Raw genomic sequence first — 13,227 nt, 5'->3', positions numbered from 1 at the left:
TTTTTTTTTTTTTTTTTTTTTTTTTTACGTCTCTGCCTATTGCGCCGGTAGGCTTGCTTGAGGGGCCTGGATGGTATTCGGCCCCAGCCCGTCATGGCGCAGGCAAGTGTTTATAGTGGCGCCATCTTCTCTTTTAGTCTATTAGTGTTTCAGAGGAAAGCGTTTTATTCTTGTCATCATCTTTTTCCATGTAGGTAAAAAATACATATATAGACATACATTTTACAGAGAACGATACATGAAAGTATAATAGGAGGATACTGAGTGTGTGTTTATATATTACTTAACCCGGTAGCTCCAGGGATCATGTTTCTTAAAGGCCCCTCTAAGTGAGAAAAATGAGAAAAAATCATCACTCACACAAACCATTTCATAATATATATCAACGCATTTGTGATCAGTTTATGCATCATCTATTTTTTGGGGGGTTTATATCATGGCAAAAATATGGCCCGTCGCTGGTACACGGTAAAGCCACAAATTTGGCCCGTCGCTGCTACCGGGTTAAGATAAAAAATTTGTATAACGAGTTAGAATTAGCTCAGGTGTTAGGCTCATATTTGCAGACGCTTTTCAAAGTCCACAAATGAGATTAGTCTGATTTTCGTGAGTATTTTTCACGTTGATGATGCAGCCTCAGCCTTGTCAAACTATCAATAGGCCCATAAAACTACTCACGGAAGCACCCACAACATCCTCTACGAAAGCCTTATCAAGTGTAGATGTGTGAGCCTAGAAATGTTTGAGAATATGTGCCTATATGAGTTACAAATTAGTTAAACGCTCAATAATTCTGTTGCAATGACATACAATAACTCAATCATGGGGTATATATTAACGTGAATCATCTCTGTTCGTTTCGTCGTACAATAACTCAATCATGGGGTATATATTAACGTGAATCATCTCTGTTCTTTTCGTCGTACAATAACTCAATCATGGGGTATATATTAACGTGAATCATCTCTGTTCATTTCGTCGTACAATAACTCAATCATGGGGTATATATTAACGTGAATCATCTCTGTTCTTTTCGTCGTACAATAACTCAATCATGGTGTATATATCAACGTGAATCCTCTTTTTTCATTTCGCCAGGCTACCATCTCGTCGCTGTGATTCGCTTGGTCCTGTTATGGGTAAAGACGCCGGGATAACCTCTTCTTTAGCCTCCTCATCCACGGCGCTGCATCTGAGGTAAGAGCCGACGACGTACCGATAAGACTGATTACGTGACTTCCCTTCTTCCAAACAGTCCATGAAGTGTTGGTTGTAGTTTATAAAGCCTCGGTGTTACGTGAGTTCCCTTCTTCTATGCAGTCAATGAAGTGTTGGTTGTAGTTTATAAAGCCTCGGTATTACGTGAAGTGTTGGTTGTAGTTTATAAAGCCTCGGTGTTACGTGACTTCCCTTCTTCTATTCAGTCAATGAAATGATGAGCTCCGGGGGGCAGCATGAGCCATGCAAGATGGCGCCACTATACAAACACTTGCCAGCGCCACAACAGGCTGGGACCGACCATCAGGCCCCACTAAGAAAGCCTAAAGCGGAAACGTAAAAAAAAAGTCATACATAATGGCAGCCACTCTAAATATAATTCTTCTGCGCCACTAACGGGCTGGGGCCCCCCATGAGGCCTCTCAAGAGAGCCTACCGGCGCTATAGGCTGCACATAATAAAGAAAAGAAAACTAAACCATTTTATATTTCGTTGTCATATCTGATATATATAAACTCTCTCTCTCTCTCTCTCTCTCTCTCTCTCTCTCTCTCTCTCTCTCTCTCTCTCTCTCTCTCTCTCTCTCTCTCTCTCTCTCTCTCTCACTTGGTGTGTGTGTGTGTGTGTGTGTGTGTGTGTGTGTGTGAAGTTGTGGTGAAAATAAAAATCGATCTTGGTCTCAGGGTTCTCGGGGCCAGCTGAGCCGCGCCCCGCCCCGAAACAGAGGAGCGGGTGGAAAAGGGGCGGGTGGCAAGAGGGGGGACACAGGGGGAAGCATGGGCGAAACGCTTTGTATTACCCCACAGCACACGTGTTGGCGTCCTGCACGGTGCAACGCTGGACGAGGTGCCTATTTATAGCTATTTTTTTTATGGCTCTTTTTTGTTTTAGTTTCATGGAACATCTGCGGCACTCCATTGGCAGCGTCACCAGATTATATTGCACTTATCGGGTCCAGCCCCAAAACTGTCATACCCGCAGAAATAACGCTAGTCAATTACACGTATTATTAGAACCGTTTGTTACTAATGTTTTTTTGTAATAGTTGGGGGTCAGACAGAAGGAGAAGAAGAAGAAGAAGAAAAAGAAGAAGAAGAAGAAGAAAAAGAAAAAAAAAGAAAAAGAAGAAGAAGAAGAAGAAGAAGAAGAAGAAGAAGAAGAAGAAAAAGAAAAAGAAGAAGAAGAACAAGATGAGTACGAAGAAGAAGAAGAAGAACAACAACAACAACAAATGAAAAAAAGAGGAAAAATTTGGAAGAAAAAAACCCGTAAAAAAAGTGAAAAACAAAAACAAAACAAAAAGAAGGAAGAACAAGAAGAAAATCGAAAGAACACACACACACACACACAAAAAAAAAGAAAGAACAACTCAAAGTAATGAGGATTAGCTAGTCTGGGAACGCAATATTTCAGGCTCGTGTGTGTGTGTGTGTGTGTGTGTGTGTGTGTGTGTGTGTGTGTGTGTGTGTGTGTGTGTGTGTGTGTGTGTGTGTGTGGCTGACGGCGAAGCAGCATCTGGTGACTCTCGCCGCCAGCTACCAAACCAGACATTACGTGATGAATCCCTCCCAGGTTTATCACACCACTGGGCACGTTATGACGCCAGCACGGACTAGCAGGCAACCGCGGCTCCGTCATGTCGCGGCTGGCGGTGATGCTGACGCTGCGTGATGCCGTGATTTTAACGCTGCTGCCGTGCGCTCCCCCGCCCCCCGCCCCGTTCCCGCCCCGCCCCGCGCCGTGCTGCTCGTGTGTGCGCCGTGCCCCCTGGGAGAACGTGGAAAGGCGACCAGAATGAGGTTTTAGCCGTGGCAAAATTAATACGAAAATAATGGTAGTCGGCGCCCGGCCAATTAGCCACGGGTGTCAGGCGCGGTGATGTCTCAATCCCGAGCTGATTTTGGCCAATATTCGGTCGCTTGGAAGGCGCCGACCAGACCCGTTGGGAATTTGGGCCGAAAATGATGGATTTCTAGCGGCTATTGAGGCGAACAACTTAGGGCTCAACAGCGGGCCTTGTGTGGAGGGTTTTATACAGTGGGGGAGGACGGACGCCCGGCCTCCAAGGGCCTCGAATTTCAATGGTAACTTATTTATGATGATACGGAGGAGGAGGACGCGATGGGAACATGACGAAGACGATTGCCCACGGAATGAACGCCGCCATGGGTGACCAACACTTGCTCCTTGCTTTCCCGGGCGGAGTGGAAAATTTTAGGCGGCTTTTCCGATACCCTACGCCCCTGTCCACCCAGCAGTGAATCGGGGGCTGTGTCCCTTCTCCTTCTGTCTCTCCGGCATATGACCACAGATGTTGCGCCGACTAAACGAAACTTTCCAACTTTTTCCTTCTTGCTTGTACCGTCCGAGCCTCAGAACGCCAGAAATGTGTCCCACGAACCCAAGAAACGAAGGCCGAGAGTATAACAAGACCGAGGGGCGAGAGGCGCGCCATTAACCGCGCCACTAACAAGGGCCGCGGCGGCTCTGTGGCCTCAATTAGACACGCCTGTCAACGCCCTCACAACTCTTTGGCGGGAAAAATTCAAAGGCGTCCATTTGTTACTACCGGTCTTTGGCCTTTATGTGGAGCAAGAGAGAGTGGGCCGCCGCCTCCTCCCCCGCCTCGCCTTCGTCCTCGTCCTCGTCCTCGTCCTCGTCCTCGTCTTCGTCCTCCCTTATGTTCGTCCTCACCCTTGTCATCGTCCTTCCTTTTTCTTGCTTTATCTTCGCCTTCTTCCTCGTCCTCGTCCTCATCCTTGTCATCGTCCTTCCTTTTGCTTGCTTTATCTTCTCCTTCCTCGTCCCTGCCATCGTCCTCGTCCTCCCCTTGTGTTCGTCTCATCCTCGCCCTCATCCTCGTTCTCGACCTTCCTTCGCCCTCGTCCTCGCCTTCATCCTCTTCCGCACACGCTCTCACACACGCACACACGCACACGGCAATGGGGGGTGGCTGGTTGACGGGGCGGGTGGCTGGCGGGGCGTCGGGGAGGCAAACCTGTGAAGGCGCCGCCAGGTTGAGCTCCTTTGTCTCAGGTGTTGAGGCATCTGGCGGTAATGAGGCGGGCATTGTGGGCGGGCAGCGCTAATGGCCGCCTCTTTGTCACCCCGCGCCCAGCACCTGCACCGCCTGCCGCTAATTATTCCTCAGGTGTGAATGGCGCATAGTCTCGGCCACATGGACCCGCCATCAGGTAGGGTGTGTGTGTATGGTGCCACGGGAGGGAGAGAGAGAGAGAGGGAGAGAATGAATGGAAGGAGAAGGGGAGGCGGGAAAGTGAGGGTAAGAGGGAGATAAACGGAAGAAAGGAAGTAAGGTATATCTGATTGAAGAAAATAATAACAAAAATTGAGTTAAATACGGTATATATGTAAATAAAAAAAATATATAAAAAGGATAACAAGGCAGAATAACAAGATAGATATACGTATTTAGCTAGATAGATAGATAGATAATGTTATAGATATAGAAAGATCATTAATTTTGGCAGCTTTTTTGGTCTTAGTTCAGAGGAAATGCTTATTGGAGATACTCTTTTTTTATTTTATTTTATTTTTGTTTACCTCTTCCTCGTCCTCATCCTTGTCATCGTCCTTCCTTTTGCTTGCTTTATCTTCGCCTTCTTCCTCGTCCTCGTCCTCCTTTGTGTTCGTCTCATCCTCGCCCTCTTCCTCGTTCTCGACCTTGTTCTCCTGTTCTCTCTCTCTCTCCTTACCTCGTCCTCGTTCGCACCTCAAATCTCCCCCTCGCCTTCCTTCCCCTTTGAACAGGAAAAAAATGTACATCGATAAAAAGAGACAGACCTATAAACAGACAGTGACATAAACGGATTAACATGCCCAAAAACGACGAATGGAGTGGACGAATGGAGTGGGACGAATGGAGTGGGAGGGCTTTAGTAATTTCCAAGGAGATGCGAACGCTGGAGGCAAAGTTGTAATATCTGTCGCTGGAGTGTTTGTTACTGTTCTCACGAAATCACGAAAGCATTGACTAAGACCGAGAAGTTTATGAAAATATGGAAAATTATCGCCTCTATTGACTCTAGTTTTGAATTGTCTAGTCAGGCTTACCGTTATTAATATATCTGGGAGCGAATTTTATCTACATATATGCAAGGGTTGTGTGGAGGGAAGGACCTATGTGCAGAGGGGGCGTGGTCTCTGGGACACATGCTACAAAGTCAGAGTGAAAAACGCGTGCCTATAATCAGTATAATGTAATTCCCTCTCATTCCGTTGTCCTCTCCTCCCCCTTCTCCCCCTTTCTCCCCCCTTCTCTCCCCACGGACACGTTTATATTCCTACCCCCTCCCCACTCTCCTTCTCTCCCTCTTCTCTTTCCTCCCCACTCTCCTTCCCCTTCCTTCCTGAACCACATACATACACTTTTATTCTACTCTCTCCCCACTCTTCTCCTCCCCACTCTCCTCTTTCTCCTCCCCTCTCCCCCCCCAAGCACACGTATGTATTCCTGACACTCCCCACTCTCCTTCTCTCCCTTTTCTCTCTCCTCCCCACTCTCCTTCTCCTTCCTTCCTACCCCCTCCCCACTCTCCTCTCCCTCTTCTCTCTCCTCCCCACTCTCCTTCCCCTTCCTTCCTACCTCATACACTTTCATTCTACTCTCTCCCCTCTCTCCTCCTCCTCCCTCTTCTCTCCCTTCCCCTTCCCTCCCCACCACGCACACGTCTAAATTTTACCCCTCCCCCCCTTCCCCCCCTCCCCTCCCAACCTCCCCCACCCCACCCCCAGGTCAAGGCGCGCCATCCATTCATATATAGAGCCGCGAAGGAAGCGTTTCTGGTCCAGTTGTTGTTGGTGTGAGTTTTGGGGTTGATGTTTGATGCGTCATGTTTCGAGTGCCCCAACAAGGCGACAATGGGCTTCGGCGGGGGGGAGGGGGTGGTAGGGGGCAGTGGGGGGTAGGGGGTGTAGGCTCGGCGGTGGCTCTCATGTTAACCGAGTGTAAAGCTTCCATTGTGGGCTAACATGCCTGGCCCCTCACCTCCTAACCCGCCTCTCTCCTCTTGGCTCTTCTCTCTTCGTCTCTCCTCTCTTCTCTTTTCCTTCTCTTCTCTTCCCTTTTAACTTGCCTCTTTCCTCGCCTTTCCTTTCATTTCATCTCGTTTCTCTCCTTTCCTAACTCGCCTCCTTCTATTTTCCTCTTTTCTCTTCTCCTCTTCTCTCTTCGTCTCTCCTCTCTTCTCTTTTCCTTCTCTTCTTCCCTTTTAACTTGCCTCTTTCCTCGCCTTTCCTTTCATTTCATCTCGTTTCTCTCCTTTCCTAACTCGTCTCCTTCTATTTTCCTCTTTTCTCTTCTCCTCTTCTCTCTCTTCTCTTCTCTTCTCCTGTTCTCCACTCTCTCGTCTCTTCTCCTCTTTATATACTACTACTAATCTCTTCTCTTCTCTTTTCCTCTCCTCTCCTCTCTTCTGAAGTTCCTATACTCGACTTTTCTCCTCTCCTCTCCTCTGCTTTCCTCTCCTCTTCCGTCTCCTCTCGTCGTCTCTCCATGCACTTATTTCCTCTCCTCCTCTCTCCTGTGATCACTTCCTCTCCACTTCTCTCCTCCTCCTCTTCTCCTCCTTCCTCTCTTTTATTTTGTGTGTTTTACTGCAGACTGCTTCGTTTTCTCTCTCGCTTTTTTTTTCTTTCTTTTGGTCCTCCTCCTCCTCCTCCTCCTCCTCCTCCTCTTGGCTTTTAGTTCTTGTTCTTCTTCTTGTTCTTCTCGTTCGTGTTCTGTTTCTGTTTTTCTTGTTCTCATTCTGCATTTCCATTTTTCTGCCTACTCGTCCTCCTCTTTTCTCGTTTTTCTTCTCATATACTTTCCGTCTTAATCTCCTCCTCCTCCTCCTCCTCCTCCACCTCCTCCTCACATATTTCCCTCAGTTCCACATATTTCTCCTCTTCTCATTCCTCTCCTCTGCTCTCTCTTCCCCTCTCCACCCTCCCTGATCCTCTTCCATCATCTTGCCACGCCTATCTTTACCCGGGGCGGTCGTTTAACACACACCCTCGTCATTGATTTCAAGGCTGCAGTTCATTCGATTCTATATGTGTCTTCGTATGTGTTATTCTCATGGATATTCTTCTTTTTATCATTTGTTTCCTTTTCCTCCTTCTCCTCCTCCTCCTTCTTCTCTTCGTCTTCTTCATTTTTCTCCTCCTCCTCCTCCTTTTTATCCTCTTCCCTTTTCATGTTTTTTTTTTATCATCTTTTCCTTTTTTTATTTATTTCCATATTTCTTTATTTTTCTTCTTGTTGTTATTGTTTCTTCTTATTCTTTTCCTTGTTCTTCTTCTTGTTCTTGTTGTTTATGTTCTTGTTCCTCTTGTTCTTCGTCTTCTTTTTCTTCTTCTTCACTTAATCTCCTCCTCCTCTTCTTCCTTTTCTTCTTTTATATTTCTTTCCATTTTTCTTTATCTTGTTACTGTTCTTACTCTTTTCCTTGTTCTTCTTCTTGTTCTTGTTGTTTATGTTCTTGTTCCTCTTGTTCTTCTTCTTCTTCGTCTTCTTCGTCTTCTTATTCACTTAATCTCCTCCTCCTCCTCCATCAGTAGCTGCTTCTGTCGTGTTTTCCCTTCCTCCCGCCTTCTATAGAGTGTTTGGGAGGGACAGGTAGAGAGGTAGGGAGGGAGGGAGGCAGGTAAGGAAGGGAGGGAGGCCGGGGGGTAGGGGGGAGGAGGAGGAGGGGGAAGGCATAATGGCGGGTAAGCTGCTTTGTGTAATGTTTGGGCAGCGTCGCCTCTTGACTCTCATCACTCACTAGGCGTCAGGGATCCGGCTAATCCGCGCTAATCCGCAGTCATCCCTCTCCACAACACTCGTCTGCGGACCTCGTTACGGAGAACACTGACCTGACCCTGTACCTGACCCTACCTGACCCTCCTTCCCACTCACTCACTCACTCATTGACCCCCCCCGAAGCTGCGTCTGGTCACACTCTCTCGGCCACGCTCAATCACGCCGCCGCTCCCTCCGACCCTGCCCCGACCGACGCCTCGCCTCGCTGGGTCCTCGGGTTTAGTGACGGCAGGAAGTCTCTGGTGATGTTACAGGGACACGCTTATTGGGTTCGAGGAGTGTTTATCGAGAAGAGTCTTTTGCGTCCTGAAGGGGAGTGAGACAAAAAAGTGATAGGTAGATAGATAGACAGATAGATATAGACAAAGATGAATAGATAGAGATATAGTTACACAAAGTTTTTTTTTTACAGTAAAGGAGACAGTTCAAGGGCGTAAAAAAAAAGAAAACATTATTAAAGAAAAAAAGGCAGGAGGAAATACAGATGAAGGAAGATTGCTCCAGAGTTACCAGCGTGAGGGATGAAAGAGTGAAGATGCTGGTTAACTCTTGCATAAGGGGTTTGGACAGTATAGGAAAGAGCATGAGTAGAAAGTCGTGTGCAGCGGGGCCGGGGGAGGGGGAGATATAGATACAGATAGATAGATAGACAGAGAGAGAGAGAGGAGAGTATAGTATTTTCCGAACTAACTCCACAATATGTTCCAGTCGATGCACATCTAGTTACACGAAGCCTAAGTTTGATGTCTAGCTATTGATGTTTTTATAGTTTTGTTTCTGTATGGACTCTTGGCATCTCTATTTTTTTTTTTTTTATGTATGGGAATATGAGTTTTTTTTTCTTTTTTTTTTTACAGTAAAGGAAACAGCTCAGGGGCAAACTCAAAGGAAGAAACAAAAAATGCCCGGAGAAACAAACAAACAAAAAGCCCTTGATCTCTTTACAGTAAAAATAGACAACTAGATAAATATATACATAAGAATCAACGCAAAACTTGTATAGCCACAGACTGCAGGGAGTGTGTGTACCGCGCTGAGGATGTGTGGAGGCGAAGACGTGACAGCCGGCTTTTTTTTATGTTTTGTTTAATGTTGCTTTTTATTTGCCTTGACCTGCTTCCTTTACTCTGTTCCTTTTATAATAACGGAAGCAGCTTAAGGACGAAAAAAAAAATAGCCTTAAAACCGCTGTTCCTGTAAATAGAAGGTATACTATAGTTTGAGTGGCCGAAAGAGAGGGTCAGTTTCGGGTGGAGAGGTGTTTTGATACGCCTCTCTTGAAAGTTCTCGTAAAACCTTTGAATATGCAGAATTAAAGTGCTCATTTTTAGAATTTTAAGATACAGCTGTTTCTCCTGCAATTAAAACAGCGTGAGTGGCCGAAAGAGGGTTAGTTTCGGGTGGAGAGGTGCCTTGATACGCCTCTCTTGAAAGTTATCGTAAAACCTTGAAAATGCAGGATTAAAGTGCTCATTATTAGATTTTTAAGATACAGCTGTTTCTCCTGCAATTAGAACAGCGTGAGTGGCCGAAAGAGGGTCAGTTTTGGCTGGAGAGGTGTCTTGATACGCCTCTCTTGAAAGTTCTCGTAAAACCTTGAAAATGCAGGATTAGTGCTCATTATTAGATTTTTAAGATATAGCTGTTTCTCCTGCAATTAGAACATAGCGTGAGTGGCCGAAAGAGGGTTAGTTTCGGGTGGAGAGGTGCCTTGATACGCCCCTCTTGAAAGTTCTCGTAAAACCTTTGGAAATGCAGGATTAAAGTGCTCATTTTTAGAATTTTAAGATATAGCTGTTTCTCCTGCAATTAGAACATAGCGTGAGTGGCCGAAAGAGAGCGTTAGTTTCGGGTGGAGAGATGTCTTGATACGCCTCTCTTGAAAGTTATCGTAAAACCTTTGAAAATGCAGGATTAAAGTGATTTTTAGATTTTTAAGATATAGCTGTTTCTCCTGCAATTAGAAGACAGCGTGAGTGGCCGAAAGAGGGTTAGTTTCGGGTGGAGAGGTGCCTTGATACGCCTCTCTTGAAAGTTCTCGTAAAACTTTGAAAACTTTTTATTGAGGTGTTGATTATAGGATTCTTGAGGGAGTTTAGCGTGTGACTGTCTCAACATCTTATTAACCAACACAGTATTGCTATAGACAAGAACTGAACAAATTATATATATTCAATAATAATAATAATCAAGACACTTTGCCAACCGCCCTTCTCATCTGCAATCACTCGTTCTATACACACTTATATATTGCAGGACCATCTCGTAGCAAGCTTTTTTTTTTTTTTTGTGTTGTTGTCACTGAGCTGCTTCCATTGCTGTAAAAATTTCTGCAACAGCCTTCAATCAGTCAGTCAATGAGGGCATACTCCGGGGGTCGCGTCGCCTCGCCCACCTTATCGACGTCTTCCTTTGCCTGTATCACCGTCTTCCTGGGATAATCGGATAGAGAGAGAGAAATAAAGGAGTATAAGAGAAGGAGAATAAGGAAAAGAAGAATAAGTGAGAGGAGGAAGAGGAGGAGGAAAAGGAAGAGTAGAAGAATGAATAATAGGAGGAGGAGGAGGAGAATAAGTGAGAGGAGGAGGAGGAGGATCAGAACGTGAGGAGGATCTAGGAGGAGGAGAATGAGTAAGGGGAAAATGAGTGAGAGGAAGAGTAGGAGGAAAAGAAGAATGTGTTAGAGCAGGAGGAACACAAAGTAACACAAAGGAAGAACAAACAACAGCAGTCCTGATGGTCCTTACGAGGCTGTTTGTGGTGGAAGAAGAAGGACTGCAAAGGCGAAGGAGGAGGAGGAGGAGGAGGAGGAGGAGCAAGAGGAAAGGAGGAGGCGGAGGAAGGGTCGCGGTGTAAGGGTTTCCTCGTAATCACTCAGCGGGAGAGAAAATGGCGGTCGAGGGAGTGAGGGGCGCTACCGTGTGTGTGTGTGTGTGTGTGTGTGTGTGTGTGTGTGTGTGTGTGTGTGTGTGTGTGTGTGTGTGGGCAGGGAAGGTGTTCTTGGAGATGCTGCTGTCATTCCTGCCTCTTATTTTTGTGTTCGATGTTGCTGTTGATATTTTTTTTAATTTATTGTATTTTGTTGTAATTGTTGTTGTTGTTATTATTATTATTATTATTATTATTATTATTATTATTATTATTATTATTATTATTATTATTATTATTATTATTATTATTATTATTATTTCTACTATTAGTTGTTGTTGTTGTTGTTAATGTTGCAGTAGTAGGAGTATTATTATTCTGATCACATTTGTAATATTTTTTTTCATCGCCAGTCAGCATCCTCCTAACTCCATAACAGGTCTGCACAAACACCTTTTACTGTTAAATAGTTTATTAGACTAATGACCAGCATAACAACATAAATAAGTATCAACACTATGTACAGGGGGCGGGCGTCGTCAGGGCTGAGGGAAGGCGTGCAGCTGCTGCAGCTGCTGCAGGCGGTGCAGGAATGGGTGCGAGGCTGCCAGGGTGGCGGCGAGGGGCGGCATGAAGGGCGGCGTGAGGCAGGGCGGCAGGGGCGGGGGCAGCGGCAGGTGCATGGCGGGGCCCTGCGGCAGCCGCTGGTGGGTCCTGACGTGCTTCTTGAGGTGGTCCTTGCGGCCGAAGCGTTTGTCGCACAGCGGGCACGGGAAGGGCCGCGCCCCGCTGTGGATGCGGCGGTGGCGCGTCAGCTCCTCGTTGCGGGTGAAGCGCTTATGGCAGCCCTGGTGGCCGCAGACGAAGGGCCGCTCGCCCGTGTGGATGCGGAGGTGGCCTTTGAGCTGCCCTTTATTGCTGAAGGCGGAGCCGCACTGACTGCACCCGAACCTCTTGGGCCGCGGCCGCCGGGCACACACTCGCTCCACCTCAGACGCCGGCACCAGCACGTCCAGGAGCGGCACTAAGGGGCCGGGTCCTGTGAAGCTGCAGAAAGGGCCGCCCAGGCCCGCGAGCCCCTGGAACATGGGGTTCCCGGGCAGCCGCGGGTTGTGCCCGAGGAAGCGCGAGGCCGCCGCCTCCACCTTGCTGCCGCCAGCTGCCGCCGCTGACGCCGGCGGCACGTCGTGGCCTTCGGTCCTCGGCATCTTGTGGGGTCGTTTGTAAGAGGAGGACGCGACTTGCTGCAGGAAGCGCTTTCCTCCTCCCTGGGGCCGCGGGGCGGTGGTGGCGCTGTCTGCTGTGGTGGCGGGGGACGTCTCTCCTGAGGAGGTGACGGGCGTCGCGGGGCACAGCTGCCACGGCCTGAAGATGGAGGGTGGGGAGGGGGAGGGGGAGGGGGTGGGGGAGTGTGCCTGGCTGGTCATGCTGCCGCCCACTCACGCCCTCGTCATGCTGCACACTGAACGCTCAGCTACAGGTGGCCAGTCGCCGGGCGTCCCTCGCGGCCTCACTGTACAAGTCACTGCCGTGGCGCATTAGTCACCGCGGCGATCGTCCCCGCACGAGTAAAAACGTAGCAATCACAAGTGTCTCTCGAGAGGAAGATTCTGTTCCCGCTAAGTGTCCAGACGTCCGGCGAGGGTGACGGGGCGGCCGGCGAGGGTGGCGGCGGGCGGCGGTCAGGTACGGCGGGACACAACACTGCTTTCCTCTGACCCGGAATGTCACCGACTGAACCTTCGACATTGTGTCTCTCGCCTTATATACGTCCCTGCCTCTCCCTCCCCCCGCGGTGTTGTGGCGGTGGTGGGGACGTGCATCATCTAGCGTGGGGGTTGTCCTTGTTGTTAGCGATGGGTGTGGTGGGGAAGTGATTGTTGGAGAATTAATTATTTTTTCCTCAATGATCCTATGGACGAAAATTGGCAATGGTCTAGTGATATAACGACAATACTACCGAATATCATAAATGCCGTACTTAATATCAAAATGGTAGTTCATCCCCAGCCATCTCGTTAAAATGAAGTTAGATATTTTAAGTTGTAGGTGTAGTTAACTGTATACAAGATGAAGGTTAAGTTAGATATTTTAAGTTGTAGGTGTAGTTAACTGTATACAAGATGGAGGTTAAGTTAGATATTTTAAGTTGTAGGTGTAGTTAACTGTATACAAGATGGAGGTTAAGTTAGATATTTTAAGTTGTAGGTGTAGTTAACTGTATACAAGATGGAGGTTAAGCTAGATATTTTAAGTTGTAGGTGTAGTTAACTGTATACAAGATGAAGGTTAAGTTAGATATTTTAAGTTGTAGGTGTAGTTAACTGTATACA

General features: G+C 47.3%; 1 protein-coding gene and 1 long non-coding RNA gene across 2 annotated transcripts in view; one reads left to right on the top strand and one right to left on the bottom strand.

Moving 5' to 3' along the window:
• Positions 1-1,096: 1,096 nt before the first annotated feature.
• LOC126985074 (uncharacterized) overlaps positions 1,097-13,227 on the top strand; it is a 33,517-nt gene continuing 21,386 nt past the window's right edge. The window contains exon 1 of the long non-coding RNA XR_007738287.1: positions 1,097-1,197. This is a non-coding gene — a long non-coding RNA (uncharacterized LOC126985074). The remainder of the gene's footprint in view (positions 1,198-13,227) is intronic.
• Positions 11,362-12,940, bottom strand: LOC126985073 (Krueppel-like factor 16). Its single transcript, XM_050839467.1, has one exon. It carries the CDS (start codon positions 12,319-12,321, stop codon positions 11,434-11,436), a length of 888 nt encoding a protein of 295 aa, XP_050695424.1. The 5' UTR covers positions 12,322-12,940; the 3' UTR covers positions 11,362-11,433.

The sequence above is a fragment of the Eriocheir sinensis genome, chromosome 58 (assembly GCF_024679095.1).
Source record: "Eriocheir sinensis breed Jianghai 21 chromosome 58, ASM2467909v1, whole genome shotgun sequence".
Classification (NCBI taxonomy): domain Eukaryota; kingdom Metazoa; phylum Arthropoda; class Malacostraca; order Decapoda; family Varunidae; genus Eriocheir; species Eriocheir sinensis.
The sequence above is the reverse complement of the archived record's forward strand: the minus strand, read 5'-3'. Positions and strand labels throughout refer to the sequence as shown.

What these genes read in the sequence shown, in the direction of transcription:
- LOC126985073 (XM_050839467.1), bottom strand. Translation starts at nt 12,321, where the DNA reads ATGACCAGCCAGGCACACTCCCCCACCCCCTCCCCCTCCCCCTCCCCA.